This window comes from Echinops telfairi, unplaced genomic scaffold (assembly GCF_000313985.2).
Source record: "Echinops telfairi isolate 266 unplaced genomic scaffold, ASM31398v2 ScPeMD7_7469;HRSCAF=8507_1, whole genome shotgun sequence".
NCBI classification, from domain to species: Eukaryota; Metazoa; Chordata; class Mammalia; order Afrosoricida; family Tenrecidae; genus Echinops; species Echinops telfairi.
In genome coordinates, this window is record NW_022111373.1 from 147,503,525 (window position 1) to 147,526,301 (window position 22,777).

The 22,777-nt window shown below is 53.0% G+C and overlaps 1 protein-coding gene across 1 annotated transcript in view; it reads left to right on the forward strand.

The window, feature by feature from the left end:
* Positions 1-12,659: 12,659 nt before the first annotated feature.
* The window catches only part of ICE1 (interactor of little elongation complex ELL subunit 1), a 44,329-nt gene continuing 34,211 nt past the window's right edge, over positions 12,660-22,777 (forward strand). Inside the window, exons 1-5 of the mRNA XM_045285005.1 lie at positions 12,660-12,743; positions 19,414-19,472; positions 19,727-19,761; positions 20,786-20,804; positions 21,529-21,687. Of these exons, the coding sequence (XP_045140940.1) occupies positions 12,660-12,743; positions 19,414-19,472; positions 19,727-19,761; positions 20,786-20,804; positions 21,529-21,687 (356 nt within the window). The remainder of the gene's footprint in view (positions 12,744-19,413; positions 19,473-19,726; positions 19,762-20,785; positions 20,805-21,528; positions 21,688-22,777) is intronic.

Sequence of the window (22,777 nt, forward strand, 5' to 3'; positions counted from 1 at the left end):
AGGCCTGGAGGGCAGGCCCCTGTGATGAGGTAGAGCCAGAGCTGAAGAGAGAAGCCAACATGCGCTAGAAGAAGCACTTTCTAAGTGGTGGTAATTACATAATCTGGTTTCAATTTGAGGATTCAGAGTGAAGGGGTGGGGTCTAGGCTGTCATAGCTAATGAGGCCTCTGTGTGGCCATGGTCTTCTCCTGAGGATTCTGGGTACTCAGTATTTCTCCTTGGAGGTGGAAGACTCTCTCTCTGCTCACTCCCCATGAGACATCTCTGTGGAGAAGACACATGGGGAGAGGCTGATGGACAGACTTCTGGAGCCAGAGAAGCCATGTGGAGACCCCTGACAGTGCTAAGGTGCTTACACCACCACTGGATCCACAAGACCTTCCACCCACTGGCCTGTGATCCTCCTGCATTTGGTGTCGTTGCATGCATTTCATGAGTCTGAAGAGGACTTTATAGATAGATATCAGACATATGGGCTAATATCAGACTTACGGACTTGATCTGGACTGGACTGGGATGTTTTCACAATACTCGCTTGCTCTTGTATATAGAGATCTTTTTTATACACGTATGAGTGTGTATATGAACTGTTCTCTCTAGTCTACCCAGGCTAACACACATGTGGAGGAGCAAACGCAGAGACCTTGAAGGAGAAGCCTGCCTGTGAAGGAACAGGGAGAAGGCTGGATTTGAGAGAGGAGGGTGAACAGAGAGGTTGCTCTTATAAGACTGTCATGATGCTCCTTCTTCATCCAAGGAGAGGGATTTGGGCTTGTGTTTTGAAAACCTCATCCAAAGTGAACTGTGGGGACAGGTATTTGTGAGGGGGATCAGAGCAGCTAGCCATTTTTGACAAGGAGATCGTTCTCTATTCTCTTACTCTCTTCGAAGACCAAGACCCTGCCACCTCTGCCAGCCTTGGATCTTAGCTATGAAGAACCTCCACTGAGCTCAAGCCATGATCAAGACCATCCACCCAAGACATCTCATTCAGGTAAAGGCCTCAAGTCTAAAGATTTGGGTTGTTCATTGTGAATTCTTATTCTCGGGTCCCAAAGAAGTGTGAAGTCTTATTTGCCAAGATTACCCTCCAGTAAACAAAAGGCGTTTATGCATGACAAACCCGAGTGCCCATTGATTAGAATAAAACCCCACACAACAGTGGGAGAGGGCCAGCGCCTGTGAAGAGGATGAGCTGCATCTGTCGGACTGTCCAGTTGACCCGCCCTGTTGATGGCCAGTGTGGGCATGAGCAAGGAAAGGTGTCAGAGGCCCCAGGAGAACAGAAGTGATGCTAACTGAGGTCACGGATGGAGCTCTGAGAAAAGCCAAGTGTGGGGGAGATGCCCAGGAAGGCTGACTTGGAACACCGTAACCGTGGCAAGACTTCATCTCACATGCTTTGGTCATGTTACCAAGAGAGACCAATCATGTTTAATGTAACAGGCTGTCAAAGGAAGAGAGGAAGACCCCCCAATGGGATAGATTGACACAGGGGTCACAACCAGGGGAAGAAACTACGCAATGATTGTGAGGATGGTGCAGTACTGAGCAGTGCTGTGTTCTGTTGAAGGTAGGATTGCTATGGTCAGAAACAACTCAATAGCCCCTAATAAGGACAACATCAAGGTTAAACTAACTCTTGGACATCTGAGTGGCGAAGACAGGTAGACACATGGGGTTTTGATCAGTGAGCACCCTGGGTTGCTTCAGATGATGTTTTGAGCTCATCACCTGGGAAGTGGGTATGAACAGGGTAGAGAAGGCTCAAGGGCAGAGGAAGATCACAGGTTGGTGGTTGAAAGTCTTGTGGATCCAAGGGTGGTGGAAGTATCGTGGGGCAGGGGCGTGGGCTTCGGGGTGGGAGGTAAAGGCCAGAGTGGGAGGTGTGGGGCCCAAGGTGGTAGTTGGGACCCAGAGTGGGAAGTGGAGGGCCAGGATGTGAGGGGTCCCCCAAAAGTGAGTGATGGGGTTCAGGGTGGGGTTAAGGAGGGCATAGGGTAGAAGGTGGGGAACTTAGGGTGGGAGGTGAGGTCCCAGGATGGGAGGTGTAGGCTCAGTGTGGGAGACGGGGTACCCAGGTAGGAGGTAGAGCCCAAAAGTGGTGGGTGAGGATCCAGTATGGGAGGTAGTGTGAGATGCAGAGTGTGAGATGCAGAACTTGGGTAGGAGATACAGGCTCAGTGTAGGTGGTTGTAGGCCTTGTGCGGGAGGTGGGGGCACAGGGTGGGAGATGGGGACTAGGCTGGGAGGTGCAGGCTCCATGAAGGTGGTTTTGTAGGGCCAGGTGGGAGGTGGTTCTGCAGGCCCGGCTGGGAGTCTCGGGGTGCTGGGAGTCTGGCTGGCCCCTGTGACTTTCAGCAAATTCTCGCTCTGCCACTTTCTCCCTGTGACCCAGGAGACAGGCCACGGAGCAGCCTTGTCCCTTAGTTTTTCATCTGCACATCTCTCTGAGAGAAGTGAGTCCACCCAGGAGGCACAGGAAATGGTTGCAGCTCCGACCAGGCCCAGAGATCGATGAGGACTGGGAAGGAGGGCCAACCAGCAGAGGAGGGCCACGTGGATTGGACCTGTCTGGTCCCTGGGGCTCCATGCTACCCTCCTGCTGCTGGTGCAGGAGAACTCACTCAGGGCCATGGAGCCGATGCCCCTAGGGTAGAGCTGCCTCTGTGAATTTCTGAGATGGTAGCTCTTTTCGGGGGCAGAAAGCTTGGTCTTTCTAGAACATTAGCAGAGGGCAGCCAGCCAAACCCTCGGCAGATTTTTTCCCCTCTCTTCCAGCTCTCCCCCAGCTGAGGGCTCTGCACCTCTTGCTTTCAGCTCCTGTTAAGTTGATTCCAACTCATAAAAAGTCGGATTGTCCAGGCTGTGGTCCTTCAGGATCGCTGGCCTTTCCATTCACAGGTGCACTTCATTGAGCACCACGAGGGCTCCTTCCTCAGTGGCCAGTGGCCAGGGGAGCCCCTAGCTTTGGGGCAGCCCATCCTCCCCTCCAACCATGACTCTTGGTGACCGTACCGAGCAGAGTATATCTGCCCCTGTGGGTTTCCAACACTGTAACTGTTTGGGAGGAGAACTCCTTGTCTTTCTCCTGCAAAGCAGCTGGTACTTTGAACTGCTGACCTTGCAGTTAGCTGACCAATTTATAACCATGAGGCCACCACTAGCCAAGAGAAGGGGAGACACTGCCTTCTCTTTATCCCCTTCTCTGGGGGAGTGGAAGCATGCCCTGGCACTCCCTCTGTCTCTCTAAGAGTGTCCTGTGCCCTCCGCACCTCTCCTGGTCTCCTGACACCCTTCTCTCTCCAGATCTGGGTGACCCCAGGAGGGTGGCACAGGACAAGTTGTGACCTGGAAAATATGACAGGACACCCCGCGGACAGCACCAGCCTGCCCTCCTTGGAGGGGGTCTGCTGAGACCACGAGGGTCTACATCGCTTTGCCTTACTGCAGACTCCCCCACTGCTGTAATTCGCTCCAAACTGTGCTGCGTGTCCTCATGGCTGGGTGCTGCCCCCACATCAGTTCAGACATAGCACCATCGGTCTTACACACCACAGATGGAAGAGGCGCTGCCCAGCCCTGTGTCACTTCCAGATGGTCCCTCTGGGTACGCCCACCACAAAGGGCTCTTCTCTGGGTTGGTGGGGGGGCTAAAATCAGGGACCTGGGGAGTGGCCCGTTCCCCCTGTGCCTTCACATGGTTCTGAGGATGAGCCCAGGGAGGCAGGGGCTCATCCTGGACCCACCTCCCACACACCACAGTCAGGGCAGTGAGAAGGGCTGGGGTAGATCCCGTCCCTGAGAGTGGCAAGGAGGTGTGCCTGCAGCTGCTCCTGTCCACACGCAGCCCTGGGCTTGGCCTCTCTCCTCCCCTCCCCTCTGAAGCTCAGGCTGTCACACAGGCAGAGACAGACACCTTGTGGGCATCTGTGAGCACTACACCGCCAACTGGAATTTAACCACCACCCACATGCCCGCACACTGCAGGAAGACTGCTGCCGTGGCAACTACTCCATAAAAGGCCAGCCAGGCTTTTAAGCGAAAAGAGGAAATAACCCGCTTATGTGCCTTTGTGGGGGAAAGGTGGTGTCTCAGGTTCTGTGTTCGTCTGCTGACCCCCAAGGTGGGTGGTGGGAATCCACCCGGTGACCTGGGGAAGCGAGGTGTGGCCATCAAGACTTCTCACTGCCACTGAGTCCATTCCAACGCACAGAACTGCCCCGTGAGTTTCTGAGCCTGCCACTCTGTACTGGAGTAGAAGGCCCCGTCTTTCTCCCACAGAGCGGCTAGTGGTTTCATACTGCTGACCTTGTGGGCACAGCCCAAGGTGTAACTAACCACTGTGCTGCCAGGGCTCCTTCCATCAAGACAGGAATCTTATGGGGCAGTTTGTTCTACTCTGCACCACATGGTCATAAAAGAAGACGAAGGGTTGTGGTTGCGTGTTGGGCTGCATTTGAACCCACCAGCAGCTCCTCGGGAGAAAGCCGGGGCTCTCTCCTCCCATAAAGGGTTACAACATCTGAGACTCACAGGGGGCAGTTCTACCCTGTCCTATAGGGTTGCTACGAGTCAGCATCAACTCGATGGGAGTGGGTTTGTCTTTTGATAAAAATCTGAATCCATTCATAGGCAGTGGGCTTAGTTTAGTTGTGTTACATGGAAATCCATCAAATGAAAATAATAAGCCCACCCTTCCACCCCCCCAAAAGAGGAAGCTATAAAAGTCTCCAGGTAAGTTTTTCATGTTACACTTTTATGAGAACACTCCCTTGACTTTTAGCCCAAGCTGATGATCCCTTTCAGAAGAACCACATGCCAATAAACTAAACCACCGGTAGGCTCTGAATCGGACTACATTCTGGAACTTTGATTTCAAGAAGCTACCAGAACATTCCCGGGAGGTGGTGAGGAGGGGGTGTGGTGGGGCGGCTCTATGTTTACAAGCGGCCCGAGGTCCCCATCATGCCTCCAAACCCTTAGAGATGGTTTTCTTTGTGACATGAGCAGAGGAAACTATATATTGAAAGTAACCAAAGACACATGCTTAGTCCCGTTGTTTGGACAAGTAAACACACTCCAGAGGCCCACTGGCATTTTTTCTTACTTGGATCCACAATCCATGTTCGTGGAAGCAGCGGTCAAGACACCAAAAGACAGGTTGCATTATATCAATCTGCTGCACAAGACCTCTTTCAAGTGTTGAAAAGCAAGGTTGTTATTTGGGGGGGACTAAGGTGCACCTGACCCAAGTTGGTCAAACTTATCAAAACCACCAGAAGAGGCTAGATACGTAATGATGACGTAAGTAATGTTGTTTACCTCAATGTCTAAGAACCCTACCGGGGCCTAGGAACTCCAGAGCTTCTTTGACGCAGAAGGGACACCATGCCACCCTGAGCTCTCCACCGGTCAGGGAAGCCACCTATGGTGTGTTTTCCTGATGAGTGACTGGGTATACTTTAAATTATATTACAGTGTATTCGTTACAGGATTTGTCACCTCTTTGATGAATACATGTGTGAATTCAGCATCATGAAATGTCTCTGGACTTAGTCCTTTTTGCGTGCTCTAACAAGGAAAGTGCCCAAAGTGCAAACCTCTTCTTACGAGTACGTCGAGGGCCTCTCAACTCCCCACGTCCCCATCCATCCACCATCCATTATCACAGCCATCTCTCAGAGCACTTCATTGTGCTCATGCTGGACCTGTGTGTGGGCTAAGAGGCAGTCGTGCACCATTTGCAGAAGGCAACGGGTGATGTGGGAGCCATTTGCGGGGTCCCCACATGGACTCCGCTTCTGGTGAATCCCCTGACCATAGTCCAGGGATGGGAATAGCTTTTAAAGTTGATTATGGCCCTTGTAGTGAAGTTAAAATGTAACACCTATTGTTTGATCTCCCTTTGAACCCTTTTTAAAGATGTTTCAGGGTTTAACAGCCTGCTTTCTTTTAGAGAGGTTGCCTCATTTTTGCTTTGTCATTGCTGTTGTTTGCTTCTGGTTTTTGTTTTGTATGAGTCCTGTAGATGGAATCCAGGCAAGGTAAATCCAGAGGCAGTAAATGGATTAGTAATTTTCCTAGCGGCATGGCAGGGGCAGTTGCAGCAAAGTGAGGAGCTAACGACGACGAGGAGTATGAGAAAGGAGAAAATGATCTGAAATGCATTGTGGTAATGATCGCAGGACTCTTCTTACCATGCTGGCACTACTAGTTTGTATGCTGTGTGAAGTGTATGCCAATAAGGCTATAAAAAATAGTTGAGGTTTTTGTTTGTTATGGCAGGGAAGGTTGGTGAGAAATATGGAGCTGACAGCAATGAGTACAAACAAGAAGAAAATGTTCTAACATTGATTGCAATGATGATTGTACAACTCTTTTTGAATATGTTTAAACTAGTGAGTTGTATTACAGTCGATTCTGTTAATAAAACCATTGTTAAACGGAGGCAGTTGTGTGAACAGAACAATACTGAGTGGCTGCAAACCAGGGACAGCGCGCATCAGTTGTAGCTCGTCGCCATGCTTATCAATGTGCATGCTCAGCAGAGAAGCTGGAGTAAGAAGAATGTGGCAGCACGGTTGGAGGCAGGCCTCTAACAACCTGGGATCTGCAGACAGCACAACTTGCTTGACGATGAAAGGGAGGAGGACTCGAAGCACTTCCTTATGAGGATCAAGGACTGCAGCTTTGAGGGTCGATTACAATTCAAGGTAACGAAGACTAAAATCCTCACAACTGCACCACTGCTAACATTATGCTACATGGGGAGAGGCTGGAGTTGTCAAGCATTTTTTTTACTTGGATCCACAATCCATGCTCATGGAAGCAGTAGAGATCAAATAACAGCTCGCGTTATATCAATCTGCTGCACAAGACCTCTTCCAAGTGTTCAAAAGCAAGGTTGTTACTTTGGGGACGAAGGTGTACCTGAGCTAAATGGTGGTATTTCCAGTGGGCTCACATGCATGTGAAAGTTGGACACTGAATAATGAAGGCTAAAAAATAATTGATGCATTTGAATTACAGTGCTGGGGGAGAATGTCGAGTCTCACAGACTGCCAAAGGAAGAAATCTGTCTTGAAAGATGGACAGCCAGAATGCTCTTTAGAAGAAACAATGGTGAGACTTCGTGTCATGTGCTCTGGACATGTTATCAGTGAGATGAGTACCTGGAAAAGGCCAACATGCTTGGGAAAGTAGGTCAGTGGAGCAAGAGGAAAACCCTCCAGATGGACGGACAGTGGCTGCATCAATGGGGTCAGGCACAGGGCCAGGCAAGTGTCTTGTTCTGCTGTGTGTAGGGTCCTTCTGGGGCAGAACCGACTCACCCACAAACAGGTGGCGAAGACTTCTATGGCTCTGAGCCTGGACAATTCAGGCCACAGTTGGTTCTTTACCGGAAAAGCTTTTAGATTACTGCATTCACCAAACCAGCCTGTTTGTTTGCTTCCACTGGTCTTGAGCAGCTTGGAGAAAGGTTAACATTTGACAGTGAATGTTTATTTGCTTCATCTTCTGTTAACTTGTGCTAAGATTGGGCCACTCTGACACCAATATGCATATCCTTTCCTGGGCTTAAAGTGAAGGTGGCTCTCTTGCACGACAGGAAAATACTTCAGGTCCAGATACAGGGCTAAAAGAAAATTAAGTGTGTTCAGGACAACTGATTTGATGGTAGTGTGAAGGGCAATGTGTAAGGGGGCATGCTTGGGATGGAGTGGGGTGGTGGTAGTGACCTATGTCTCTGGCCAGGACTCTAGCAGGCAGAGTGGGGAAGCAAGGCAGATCATAGAGGGGGCATGGGCAAAGGTCTGAAGCAATAGTGAGCTGCTCCCACCCCCATGTTGTGGATGGGGGGGCAGGCAGCAGGGCGAGATCGGCGGGAGGATGGGCTGGCGAGGGTCCCCCAAGGCACTGGAACAGAGCCTCACTCCAGAAGCCTGATGGCCGTGTGTTGGGGTGCTCAGCTCCAGGAGGCTCTCTCCACTGAGCTCGTGATGCTGCTGGTTGGATTTCAACTCTCTCACAAACCCCCAAACCAACTGCCAGAGTTGATTTTGACTGAGAGCTGAGAGGATGGGGGAGAACTGTACTGTGGGTTTCCAAGACCGTGGAGCTTTGGGGGAACAGGAACCCCATGTTTCTCCTGAAGAGCACTTGTGTTTCAACTGCTGGCTTTGTGGTGGACAGTCCAATACAAAAGCACTGTGCCACCAGGCTCCTCAGCTTCCCTTGAGGTTGTCAAAGAGACTAGGGTTCATTTGCACCCACAGACTTCACGTGCTTCTGAGACTGCACTCGTCTTCTGGGCTGTGACCACAGAGGCACACTGCTGGGCCTTTCTCCCTAGGCACTCCTGAGTGGATTAAACTTAAGACTTTTCCATGTAGAAGTCTAGATGAAATTGTATCACACAGGACCTTGTAAGCAAGGGTAAACCCAAGACCAAAGTCAATTCCATCGAGTTGGTTCCAACTTCTAAGGTGTGATACCTGAGGAGGAAAACCGATGCTATTAGCCTAAGTTGACTAGAGAAACAAATCCAGAGGCACTCGTGTGTAAGAGAGAGCTTTATATCAAGGAGCAATTGTACACTAAAAAACACATCCCAGCCCAGCCCAGATCAAGTCCTTAATTCTGGTATTAGCCCATGTCCCATACTAGTCCACGAATTCCTCTTCAGACTAATGCAGCCATGCAATGATGCTGAAGTCAGGAAGATTACAGGACACAGGGTTGAACGTCTTGTGGATCCAATGGCAGTGGACGCATCTCCAGGGCTCTGGCTGTCATCAGCATAGCTCCATGTGACTTGTCAACAGGAAGGGGAAGCAGAGAAAAATGTCCCACCTCCAAGGGAGGGAGGTTCCCAGAATTTTCATGAGGCCATGGCCACATTCCTATGTAGGTCTAGTGGCACAATAAACCTAACTATCACAGGTACCTCAACAGCACAGTGGATTAAGCCAGGGCTGCTAACCCAAGGTCAGCGGTTTGAAACCACGAGTTTCCCTCAGGTAGAAAGACAAGATTTTCAACTCCTGTGAGGAATTCCATAAACCCACAGGGGCAGTTCTACCTAGCCTACCAGGGTCTTTGAGTCAGAATGTGGAGTTACAAGTGGAATTCTGGATAAAGAGGTTGGCAAGATCCCTAAGTCCACTTGGCACACTGGCTACTCATAGTGAAGCTATGGCATTCTGACTTTCATAACCTGATCATGGCAAGCGTTAGGTTCCTCATGCTTTCTCCCAGACCCCACATGTACAAGGCCGGATTGTCTGGAAACACTTGTGAGCCAGATACACACATTACTCATACTATGATTAATAGAACCAAACCTAACTCTCATGTCTACCGAGTCAATGCCAATTCAGCCACCCTGTAAGACAGGTACATGAGTAGAAAGCCCCGTCTTCCTCCTGGTGACTGTGACAGGTTTGATGTCACTTTGGTTGGGCCAGGTATCTCCCATGACAAGATATGGCACGGTGTGATCAGCTCCATGATGGGACCGTGTGTGAAGCAGCCAAGCAGTTGTGGGGAGAATAGGGTGGAGTACCCCTCCTTAATCAGGTCAAGGCACTGATACAAAGGAAGGAGGGTTCCCTCAAAGTGTGGCCTCCTCTTAGATTGACAGTGTGTGAAAGCTAGCCCACTCCTGCTGCTGGACCTGGATCCTGCTTCTCTGACCTCCTGTTACACCACTTGCCAACCCCATGAGCCATCAGTGGACTGCTGACCTTGATTCATTCTATGGGTATCCACCAGCCTCTGGGCTTCCTGCTTCCTGTCCATTACACTTGCGGCTACCAGAGTCAGGAAATGCTTCCAGCCGACATCTGACCCATAAGGTTCAACTAGACTGGCCTTACCCACTTCTATAACAGTGTGAGCCAGTCTTGAAATAAATCTTTCTATATATATATTCATCACACGTCCTTTGGACATGTTGTCAGTAGAGACCAGTCCCTGGAGCAGGACATCATGCTTGGTAGAGGGGCAGTAAAGGGGAAGGCAGGCCCTCAGTGAAATGCACTGACACCATAGCTGCAACGCTGCGCTCAGGCATGGGAACGGTTGTGATGGGGCAAGGCCCGGGCGGTGTTTCATTCTTTTGTGCATTATGGTCGCTATGGGTTGGAGCCGACTGGATGGTACCTAACATATACATACAAGCATCGCTGGGTTTGGTTACCACAGGGACTTAAAAGGAGAAAGTTTCTGAATTGAAAAGTAAGACAAGACGCCTGTGCAGCATGTCACGATGCCATCCACTCTCTAAACTGGCATGGCAGAGACATGTAATGATAAAAGGTTTACATCTACCATGACCTTGACACACCAGTGATGTCATCAATGACCTCTTCAACTCTAAAAAGACAGTATCAGGTGCATTTCTGACATTGACTTGCCACTGCTGTGCAAGGTCAATGTACAAAAATTGCATCCAAGCGTTCAACTTAGGTGTATTTCTTGCGAGAAAACTGAGGCAAGAGGCCCCTCTCTAAACTCTGCCAGGAGATCTTGCTAAGAAACAAAGATCGGCAAAGAGCAGAACACGAGTAGAGGGATGCACACCTAGGCTTATTGCAGCCACTTCGACTGTAGCCAAGGACAGAAACAACCAAAACCTCGGGCTAGGGAGGAATGGATAAGCAAACTCTGGTACCTTCACACAACAGAACATCACCTGCCCATCAAAACCAGTGATGAGTCTGTGGTGCCAGGCACCTGAAGGCAATGACGAAATCAGAGAACAGAATGCTTAGCAAAATCAGTCATCTCATAACTATAAAAGGAGAAATGGATTTCACACCCAAAGGAGCAAAGGTTAAGATTTTAAAGACTTCGATGAGGATGCGGCATGCATGGGGGTGGGGGTGGAAAGGGGCAGGAAACTATGGCAGGGGGAGGAAAGATACTGCTTTGACGAGATGGGTTGTACAACTACAGAAGTATGTTTTTCTTTGTTAAGTATTATATCCTACAAGCATTAGGGGAAACTATATAAATAAAAACAAAATTAGAGAGCGAAGGGTCATGAACTTAAAATCCCTCCAGATTCCTTACCCATTTGATCTAAACATTGCTCTCCGTGGCTTAACCGGATGGACTCGGCTTCTTTTGTGAAAAACAAGTTCGTTTCCAACAAACAGAAAAGGACTCTGTCACTACACCCACTACCGCCATTTTAGGCACCCAGCTCCAGGAACCTCCAAGTAGCAAAGGTCAAGGCTTCCTACCGAGGCTGCTGCTGAAAACTCGAATCCTGAAAATCCTGACACTAATCACAGGATTAGCGTTGTTCATAAGAGGCCCATCGCTAACCACTAAGCCACCAGGGATCTAGAGGTATCCGAAAGGGGGCCCGGGTGGCAATGGTTAGACGAGGAGGGTGTCGGCTGTTACCGACTTACAGCCTTGAATATACTCCTTAGGATCGCTGTGAGTCGGGCTGACAGCCTGGCGCGGATTCCGACTCAAAGCGAGCCTACAGGACCCAACAGCCTAGCCCCGGCGGGCTTCTGAGACGGAACCCAAAGCCCAGTGTTGCTCCAGTGGCGGGACTGGTGGTTTCGAACTGCAGACCTCGAAGTTAGCAGCCCGACGAGTCACCACTCCTCCACCAGGGAGGGGTCCCCTGCTTTGGGTCGAAGGTCCTACAAGGCTCTCGGAACCGGCTGGGGTCCCTGGGCGGTGCACAGTACGGGCACTCCGCGTCCAGCCAAACGGGAAGAAAGGCCTGGCGCTCTAGTCCGAAAACCCTGCCCCCCACGGAGCACGGGGCCTCTGACACACGTGGGGCCCCCGGGACTCGGTCCGCCGAGCATGTGGGAGTCGGTCCTGCTGGACCCAGACGTCCACCGGCGGGCACGGCGCGGCGCCGTCGGCGAGGGCGTGCGAAGCCGGCCCCCCGCGCTTCTGGGGGCGGCGCGGCCGTCGGCCCGGAGCCGCCAACTGCACCGGGGAGGCCGGGCGGGGAGAGTCCCGCAGGAAGAGACGGCCACCCTGGGCCGACGCCTGGCGGAACCGCAGTCCTCCCTCCGGGCCGGGATCTCCCAGGCCCGGCCAGCAGAGAGAACGCGCGCCGAGCAGTTGCTTCTCCTCCCAAATCGCGCTTCCCCAGCCGCACACGCGGGCTTCGAACCTAGCGGGCGCGCCAGTGACGTCACAGCGGAGTCCCCACCCCCTCCGGGAAGGCTATGGCGTCTACAGCGTGCCTGTTTCAGAGCACGCTGACAAGCGGGGGGTAACCGCCTCCGTGCAGGAAGAACACCTCCCATGCAACCCTCACCGCGGACTTCTCCTGTCGGGGCGCTCTCGCGCGCGGCAAAGCGCGGGCCGCTGTTTCCACCGCTTGCAGGCGGCCTTTGGGGCAGCTCCGCTCCTCGGCGAGGGGCGGGGACAGCGAGGGCGGGGCGGGGTCCTGACATGCCCGAGTCGCGCCCTGGCTCGCGCCGGGAGCGTTTCTCCGCGGCGCTGGCTCGAGGAGCCGTCGGTCAGCTCCACGGGGACCTCTGCGCACGGATGGGCCCGCCCGGACGCGGCGGGAAGCGGCCCGGAAGGCGGCGGGCCCGGTGGCCGCAGCGGAGGCAGGACGGGGCCGCAGCCGCGGGGCCCTGAGGCAGACGGGCCCGGCAGCAGCACCATGATGCCCGGCGAGACGCGCTCGGCGACGCCCGGGGCGGCTGTGGAGCTGTCGCGGTGTCAGGGCTGCGCGTCGCTGCAGCAGGTGCGTTATGGCCGGGGCCGCGGGGTGCAGGGGTCCGCTGCGCGCCCCCGCCCGTCCCGGGAACCGCTCTGCGCTGCGGGCTCGGGGCCGGGTGCGTTCTCGGGGGACGGCTAGGGCCCGGCTGACGTGGGGTGGGGGTGGGGAACGGGCGGGCCAGGGGCGATCGGGCCTCCACGGGAGAGGGTGGACCGGCTGCGAGGGTTACTTGTGGGAGCAGCGCTTCAGCGCGCCTGGTTCTCCGGGTGGGTTTGTAAGTGGGCCAAAGAACAGGCCCACCGCCTTAGCAGGCCTACCGACCTGCCCGCCTTTTCGCCAGCGATCATTGAAAGACTTGCAGACTGCAGCCTTCAGCAACCGGGAGGACGGTTGATCCTGGCAAAAGGGGAAGCTGCCATTGCCTTCTTGATGACCCCGAGAACCCGTCACCAGCCCAGACCCTCCCACCTGCACCACGGAGCGGGTCTCGGGTGCCTCCACCATGCCAGTTTCTTTATGATGCAAAAGTGCCTCCAGCCGCCGCCATTCCTGCTTCCCGCACGACCACCACGGTCGCTTTCAGGGGCCTTCACACACCCTCCTGGGCACCCGGAGGTCCCTGGCCGCCTGCTGTTTGCAAAAGGAAGATCCCCGCGTGGGCTTTACAAAGCAGTGCTTGGCCTAAGAAAAAGAAAGGGAATTGCAGAAATAGTGGTCTTGTCTCCTGCTGCTAGAGTGGTCAGGTGGCTGGGGGTGGGGGTGAAGATCTTGGCAGGGGGACCACAGCCTGGGAAGTGCCTGAAGCTTCTGGGGCCCAGAACAGGGTGGGGGTATGGGGCAAGCGGTTGGTGAGATGTGGTTAGTGGTAGGCCAGCAAAAGTGTGTTTTTACTGCAAGTTGGGTACTGAGAGCTGACCCCAAACCAAAGCCACTGCCAGAGTCCAATCTGACTGGACAACCGTATAGAGCAGCAATTCCCAGAGTGAGGTACCACCCCCTTGAGGACACTGGGACTATCCAGGGGGCTGCAAAAGCAGAGACCTAACCCTGGTGGCCTAGTGGGTTACCACTTAGGCTGCTAACTGCAGGGTCAGGAGTTCAAACCCACCAACTGCTTCCCTGGAGAAAGACAGGACTTTCTACTCCAGCAAAGAGTTTGGAAACTTGCAGGGGGCAGGTCTACCCTGTCTTGTAGGGTTGCTATGCATCAGCATTCACTCAGTGGCAGTGTGTTTGGTTTGGGGTTTGGGCACTTGATCCTGAACAACTTAGGTTTTTGTGAGGGGTGTGTTGAGTAATTTTACCCCCTTTGAGGGAGCGGTAGGCCAAAGTAAGTTTGGGAGCTTGTGCTATAAAGGGTTTTTGAGACAGCCTCTTTTCCTGAGGAGTGGTTGGTGAGTCTGAACTGCCGACCTTGAGACACCACCAGAACTAATTCAGACATTGTGAATATTGCATGTGACAGGAGAGGCTGCCCTGTGCCAGCACTCCATCACAGGGGAGGGGTGGCGTATTGAGCTCACCTGCATTGCACAGACCAGGCCTTTGGCCTCGGTTCCCCCAGACCAATTCACTCCCACCCAGGTAGTTCCCATCCAGCGATGAGGTTTCAGAGTCTGCTGTCTTTGTGGAAGCAGACAGCTTCATTTTTTCCTCCGGGATTGCCTATGGCAGTGGTTCTCAACCTTCCTAATGCCACGACCCTTTAATACAGTTCCTCATGTTGTGGTGTCCTCCCAACCATAAAATTATTTTCATTGCTACTTCATAGCTGTAATTTTGCTAGTGTTATGAATTGGGTGGTCCCTGTGAAAGGGTCATTCAACCCCCCAATGGGGTCACGACCCACAGGTTGAGAACAGCTGGGTTGTGGTTTGGCTCCTGAGTTGGCAGCCATTTGCTTAACTTGTCGGGCTGGCAGGAAGAGTCACATTGAGTTGTGTAGAGATGTTTTAATTTTTTTACCTCTGCTTCCCAGGAACTCAGTTCTCTCTAATCTTTAACAAATTGTATTTTGTGGAGGTCAGTTAATTGGCTGGGTAAGTGGAAGCTGTGTCTATGGTCAGCACTGCACGGGATATAGCAGAGGGGTCAGAACATCAAGTTTGACCTCTTGGGGCTTCCATGCTCTGGGACTAGACTGGGAAATACAGACAAGCTGAGTTAATCTGACACATTTTTTAGAAAATAAATTGGAAAATTAAGCAGACTCGCTGCCATCGAGTAGATTCTGACTCAGTGACCTTACAGGAGAGAGCAGAACTACTGCCCCCTGAGCTTCTGAGACTGACTCTTCATGGGAACAGGAAGCCTTGTCTTTAGCCCAAGGAGCAGCTGGTGGTTTTGAACTGCTGACCTTGCAGTTCATAACATAACCACTGTGCCACTTAACAGGTGAGGAAAGGACCTGTGATTGCTAGGAAGTAAACTGGCAACCCACATGGCTCCAGGGGGTGAGCTTTGTCAACATCTTAAGGGTGCACTGAGGTATGGGACCAGCTGTGGAGGCTGGAGGCTGGACATGGGTCGGGGAAGAGCAGCTGGCTTTGTGGCTGAAGGGAACTCAAAGAGGGAGCCCTGGCAGGTGGGGGTTGCAGGCCCATACTCTGGATGGAAGCACGAGTCACTGGAGGGTCCCTGCAGGCAAGAACTGGCATGGGGGGGTGGGGGGGGCACATTTCAAATCTTTGAAGTCACAGAGCTCCTAATGGAGCGAAATGCTGGAGCTGGTGGCTGCCCCTCAGCTGTGACTCAGGGCACAGTGGGACGGAGGACAACTGCCTCACAGCATGTCCAAGGCCATCCATCCTCCTGGAAGCACACAGCCTCATATTTGTCCTTGGGAGCCTCTGCTGGTATGGAAGCACTGACCTTTCACAGGGCATCACAGCATCGAGCTGCCGTGGCACCAGGGTTTCACAAATGACTTTGGGGATCTGCAAGCTTATTAGGGGCTTTTTGGTCTTGGTCACAGCTGCTCCATGTAGTAGAACAGCAGCCATGGTTAGTAGATGGGGGTGCCCCGAGCTGACCAGATTGGGTCCACACGTAGACCTGACCTTGGGGTCCAGGCGGGCACCCCCCATAGCCATCCTCAGGGAAGTGGGGGCCTGAGCTGAGTCCCCTCCCATCATAGACCCTCAGCATTAGGTGCTCCATTGCGTGTCTGTGGACTGGAACGCTGCTTCTTGGAGAAAATGGCCTGTGTGGTAACTGTCTTCTTGTGTTTTGTGCCCATTTCTGCAGGTTTGCAGGGCTTTGGTGGTCCTGGCGTTACTGTGGGAGCATTTGTATTGTGGGCAGCAGGTGGGTTGTAGCTGGAGTGGAGTGCAGGTGAGCATCGCAGGTGCAGTGGCCACAGGAGGAGCTGGGAAGTCTGGGTAGTGGAATGAGGACTGAGAAGAGAAAGGCTGCAGCTAAGTGAGGCTGGACAGAGGGGATGACCCCGCTGAGGGACTGCTGCAACTCAAGTGCGTCGGCTCCAGGCCCACACGTGGACGCCCTGGGGCAGTGACATGGGAACTGGAAATTTCCCTTTGTGCTTACTTCATCCATAGATTCCAGGACCCTCCAGTGCATTAATGTGAAGGGGCTTCACAAAGGTGTGGAGAATTTCATCATCATCTAATCACAAACTTTTTGGAGCCCCTGGGTATATTTCTACAGAGACCTGGAGCCGAAGGTCAGAGAATGAGGGAATGTGTCCTAGTACCAAGCCAACCAGGCCCACTGCATGGGGTCAAATCCAGCTGGGGTCCCTATATAGGACTCCCAAGGTACGACAGTCTTTGGTGAGCAGGCAGCACTGGCCGAGGGGTTCAGACCTTGGTAGCAGACCAGTGCTTAATCCACCTCACTTATTCGCTGCCATTGGGTCCCTGCGGATTTACAACACCGTGGCTCCAGGAGAGGAGAATGCTTCCTTGCTCCTGCAGAGTGTCTGGTGGTTATGAACTGCCAACCTGTTAGCAACCCAACGCACAACCACTGTGTCACCAGGCCTTTTATAAAAGTTGCTAAAAACCAAACCAACCTAACCCACTGCCATCAAGTGTCCCAGGCTGGAACTCTACAGGAGTAACCAGCCTCAGCTGCCCCCCACTGAGTGGCTGGTGAGCATGAACCACCGACCTTGATGTTAGGGGGCCCATTCAATACTTTTAAAGAAGTCTTAGGTTGGGTGGTTTTCAGTCCAGCTGGCACAAATCAGTGATTTGCTGCTGCTGTTGCTGCTCTGGCTTTGCTGTTTTGCAAGCTTCACAGCCAATACAAACCACTGGACCCCTGGACTCCTCTGGGCATAGGGCTGGGGCCTGCAGCCCTGGACTGGCCTGTTAGCCAGTGAGTGACAAGTATAGATGCAGTCGGCTGTTTTGACTGACTCCGGTTAGGTTTGAGAGCCCTGTTGACATGGTAGATGTGTGTTGTGGTGTGTTCTGCCGAGGGAGCCAGGATATTAGCATGTGGGGAATGATGTGGCAGTACAGAGATGCTGCAGGGCTGGGAGAAGTTTTCTGATGCGTGTTGGATTATTTCCCATCCCTGTGAGTCAGAATAGACTAAGCGGCAGTAGATTTGGACGAGCTTATCAGAGGTGCTGTGGGTGAGTGGGGTCTCGCTGCTAGCCCCGAGGTCCACAGAACAAACCCATGAGTGGCTCCTTGGGAGAAGACAAGGCTGCCTGTTCCCTGGAGAGGAGAGCCCCTGAAAGCCGATGTGGAGCTCAGCCCCAGTTAGAGCTTGGTGGGCTTCACCGGCTCTGTGCTTTGGGACGGGGACCTTTGTTTCCTGTTAGGTGTCCTTAAGTTGGTACTGACCCCACATACCAGCTGGCCCTGCGTCCTCCTTGGTCTGCCCTATGTTTGAGTCTGTTGTTGCAGCCAGGTCTCAGCTTCTCTCCTTGAGGGCCCTCCTCTCTGCCACTGCCCCCCAACTTTACCACCAAGCTTCCTCCTGATGACATGCCCAAAGTATGGGGGCTCAGCTCTTGCCAGCCTTGCTTCTAAGGAGCAGCCTGGCTTTGTGTCCCACCCACCCTCACCCCCAACAGAATTGCAGGTCCTTACAGCACCATAATCCTGGCACATGAACTCTTACTCAGCCATATGCTTTCCCTGTGGACATCCTGCTTGGTAAATGGTGATGTGATGGGAATTCGAGCTCTTGCTCCCAAGACACTAAGCTCTCTGAATCTCAACTTTCCATGGAAAAGCCAGGAGGACTTGCTGGCAGTGGCGGCAGGTCTGAGGGGTGGTTCCTGGCATGGGTACAGACCAGGGCACACCCAAAGGGCTCTCCTGTGAGTTCAAGGCCCTGTCACCAATGTGTGAGCACGTCATTGTCCTGTCTTTCCTGTGTTTGTGTCCCCCAGAGTCACCGTCAGCCTGGGTTCTCAGCTCAGTCTCCTGTGCCTCGGCGAGCCTCACCTGGCCCCTGAGGACCACAGTTCACTGGACTGGTGGGGCCTTGTAGAGGACTTGAATCTGAACTAGGAGGGAAGCTGGCTGCTTATGGAGTACTACCCATGAAACTTCAGGTCACATGGGAGGGAGACCTGAGAGAGGCCTGCCCCTCCCTTACTGGCTCCAGAAGGCTTTCTCTTGGTGGTGGTGGAGGAGAGGGCCTAGCCAGCAGCCTCACAGTCAGAGGGGAAGTGAGTGAATTCAGGTGAGTAGCAGCTTGCCCGCCCCTTGCGGAAGGGGTGGCTGGCTAAGGGGACTTAAGAAACCACAACTTAGCAGGAATGTTCAATAATAAATGTTTCAAGACTTTTTTAAAAAAACAAATGGTATCGACAAGCTTGGCCAGCTGTAGTAAAGGCGCTGGCCTTCCCCATGTTCAGGGGCGCTCCGTTCTACTAACTCCTCACCATTGAGCTGAGACCGGGCGCCCACCAGGGAAGCACGTGCAAGCTGTGCCCAACCACCGGACTCCCAGAGGGTCAGCTGCACTTGCTGTTGGAGAGGTGATTCCCACTCCAGTGACCCTGCAGGGGATGGTAGAGCTGCCCCTATAGGTTTTCCGAGACCGTGACTCTTGACGGGACTAGGCAGCCTGGAGCAGCTGGTAGGTTCGAACCACTGACCTTTTGGTCAGTGGCTCAGTGTGCAGCCCTCTAAGCCACCAGGGTGGTTATGCTCAGCCATGTGATGTTGGCCTTGTTCTCGCACCTAGTGATTGCTGTCATTTTCCTCTCTGCTTTCATTCTGCGCCCCTTCTGGTGGTCAGTCAGTGACTGAGCATGGGCACCAGTGCCCTTGCCTTAACTCGGTGTCTGAGAGCCAGTGCTCCAGGCCACAGAGTTGCCCACTCCCACATAGTGCATGCTTGGCAGGGGAGTCTGGGTCTGTGCGCATCTCCACTCACTGCCTTTGGCCATCCTGTGGTGCTTGTGTGTTCCTGGAAGCCATGCTTCGGTTTCTGGAGAAGGACATCATGCTCGATGAAGTAGAGGGTCAGCGAAAAACAGAAAGGCCTCCACACGATGAATGGACGCAGGACTGGGTGGTGTTTCATCCTGTATGCGTAGGAGCCTGTGAGCCAGGGCCCGCATGGCAGCACCGGACATCAATAACAGCGTGTGTTTAACTCATTCATCGGTTTGTCTCTCGTTTGTTGTAAGTATTGTAAAAACAGACAGGAAATCATGTGTTACGGAAACACAGAGTTGACTACAATGTGCTTTTTCTTCCAGAATTTAAATGAATATGTGGATGCACTAATTATCTTGAAGCAGAAGATCATTAATACTGAGTAAGTCTACCTGCACGCGTTTCGGACTGTGAACCCAGCTTCCCGAGCGGGTGGGTGGGGAGTGAGCCCTGGGGTGGAGGTGGGGCTGCCGGTGCCTCACTGGTGTGGATCAGAATGAGACTGCTCCTTCGCCAAGCCCTCAGCATCCTCACGTTTGTTACATTGGGAGCGTGCCTTGCGTGTTTTGCACATGATGGGTCATAGGGTGTATTTCCTAGGGTAACAAAGGAACTTTCCTCTTTGCTCTGTTGCAGTAACTTGTTGACAGAATACCAGAAGAAATGCGATGATATCCTTCCACTGGCTTCTCTTTTGAATTTATTCACGGGGGTGGGGGGTGGTTCTTGGATGCGGGGGATGGGGGGGTTCCCATGACTGTCTTTGGGCAGGTGATATTTCCGTGAGCTGTTGAGTGGGCTCTGGCTCACAGCGACCCTCTGTACCACAAAAGGACACCCTGGCCGGGCCTGGGCCATCCAGTGTTTCTCTGAGTAGAGGCCCATCTCACAAGCATCTGTTGGGGGTGGGTGGGGTTCTTGGCAGGTCAACAACATGCATTACCAGGCTTTCATATGTTGCCCCAAGAATCCCTCCCCTGAACTGTTTTTGGTCACCCCCAAACCTAAACTTTCCCCCATGAACTTAAAGGCCGCAGACCTTTTGGGGGTGCCCTGCAGTTCACGATTCCCCTCACAGGATTCCGGGCTGCCCCGCAGTGTGTCCATGTGCTACATTAAGAGGGAGTCTTGGCAGAAGAGTCAAGGGCCGTCCTGGAGAGCTCTCTCTTTGTGGGGAAAGTCCACAAGTCCCCCTTCCTCATCCTAGTTTTCCAGGAGCTGTGTGAAGCCTCCCTTCGGTGTATTATTGTAGTAACTACTTGCTGAGTACTTAGTACCGTGCTTGGTGATGGATAAAATGCGAAACAATCTTGCTTTGTATTGTATGGATTTATTGTTATCCTTAAAGGGGTTCGAAAAAGTTCCTGGCAAAAAGAATGAAAAGAGAGTAGAATTATTCTAGGGACCCCATTTCTAGTTCATTTAATCCTAGTGAATAAGATATTTAATCCAAGGGTCTGTTTTTGTGTGTTTTTTCACAAGAAACCACTTGACTTCAGAGCATGCCCTGGTGAGTGGGGTGACTCACGGCACAGTTTTATTGCTGTGATAAATGGGGCTTGGACTGTTGTTTTCTTGGGTTTGTGATCACCTCTCTGTTGACAGAGCCAACAGATGATTACAGGTACTTACTGAGTCCCCTCCAGCCAGTACCAATAGGCAACGTTCTCGGAATTTTCCTTAACCAGTGTTTACAGCTGCAGTTCGCAAGAAGGTAAGCCACCTGTCTTACTCAGTAGCTGAGAGTGCCACCCGAGTGAGCCGGTGATGGAGGGTAGCGCTGAGCAGAGAGGGGTTTCTGTAAGACATTCACATGAAGTGCCTCGTGGGATGGTCATACAGACACTGCTTTCCTATGCATAGTTTTTTTAAAAAGCTTGCTTTTCCCTCACAATCAGATTGTCCACGTGTGCTTTCAACCCAGGTTTTGATTACAGTCCGGCCTTGTAGTTCCCATTAACTGACTGCATGACCACTGAGATGAAGTTCAGTGACATCACGTTGCTACTGTCTCCGGGAACTGCCCCCGTCAGTATGGCCGTCCCTGGAGTTACTTTCACAAGTTTAAACAGAGTCCCCGAGGGCTCTGGTCGCACTTCTCACTGGGAAGACGCAGCCCTCGTCCACCTTGCGGAGTGCACAGACTCCCCTGGTGTTTGCTTTGAGCGGGGTCCAAGGTCAGGGTCGGACGAGCTGGGCTGCCGACTATGGCTGCTCCTCGGTTGTCTCTACAACTTTGCTAAACTGCAGAGCACGGTGGCACGGAAGTGACAGGCAGATGGAATAAATAGAGTGGGTTTCTAAAGAGAAAGATCTTTTGTTTTGTTTCCATTTGTTTGACTCTGTAAGTTACAGAGGAAACTGGAGCTGGCAGGACGATGTCCTGACCGCCTGTGTGTCCTTTTGTACGCTAACGTCTATGCGTTGTCCGCTTTCAGGGAGAACAGCACTCTGCATCACCAAGTGGAACAGATGCTTCAAAAGATCTCTCCCCTGCAGAAATGCCAGGAGGAGCTGGGCTCGCTGAAAGCGGAGCTCGAAGAGAAAAAGGTACATAGAGCTCTTCTCCTGCAGGGCTGTGTCTGGCCACTGAGGATGTGCTCACTGGCCGTATCTGCCGCCAGGTGGAGAGGGAGGCGCCAGCCCCCAGGGTGGTCTCAGAACCGGGGTGGGCAGTGCGGTTGTTGGTCCTGTCACATGGCCTGGGGCTCATGCTCTAACAGGTGCTGTGTAGGCCCCATGGGGGCAGCGTGGGTGCTGGGTCCCGCTTAACGAGCCCTTCCTGGCTTTTTCCTCACGTTGTTCATGCCATGCGGACAAGCTCACCCTTCAGGGTGGAGGCATCAGCCTGTGTGTGTGGGGGGGAGCCGTGCAGCCGCAGGCCTTCCCCCGGGGTCCAGGCCTTCAGAAGGTGCGTTGTCCTGGCAGGAATGGCCCTCTCAGCTGCCAAGCATTGTCCGGATAATTCTGCCTCTGTCTGTCCGTTGTAAACAGTTATGGGTGAGTGCTCGGTCTCTGCTGGTTTGTTTTTCGCCCTCAGTGAGATGAGCCCCAGAAAAGCACCCCGACTGCCTGGGAGTCCTTCCCGACTCTGTGACCCCAGGCCGAGCAGAATTTCCGCTCGGGCTGCTGAGAGGACCGTCACGGGGGCAGGCTTCTACCCTTCCCTCCCTTGGAGCGACTGATGGGCTTAGACCACCTGGCCTGCAGTAAGCAGCCCAGCGCTTAACTCCCAGCACCACCAGGGCTCCTGGGTATCCCAGACACGCCTGCAAAACTGGGAATCAAGCATTCACACAGGTCCTTGAGTCCGTGCCCTCAGTGACACTGAGCTGAGACAAGGCCTGTGTGGAAGGAAGGGGCCTATGAGAAAGCGACAGCACACAAACTTAGCACTTCAGTCTCCCGTCACACTTAGACAGGGGGCCACTTGATGATGAAGGTTAGAATCTTCTTTCACAGATAAGTTCCTGATGTGGATAAACCTGAGCCGGGGACCAGCTGGCTCGCAGCCCACGGCCTTGTGCTGGGCTCCACGTGGGGCTTGTCCCCCAGGCGCTTTCCATGGCCGCGTCTCCCGTGCGCCTTCCTCAGACGGTCTCCCAGCACCGCCGCCCTGGGGGAGGCCGTAGGCATGGCACGCAGCAGCGGTTCGCTTCTCCACTTCCACAGAAGTCTCTGACTGCG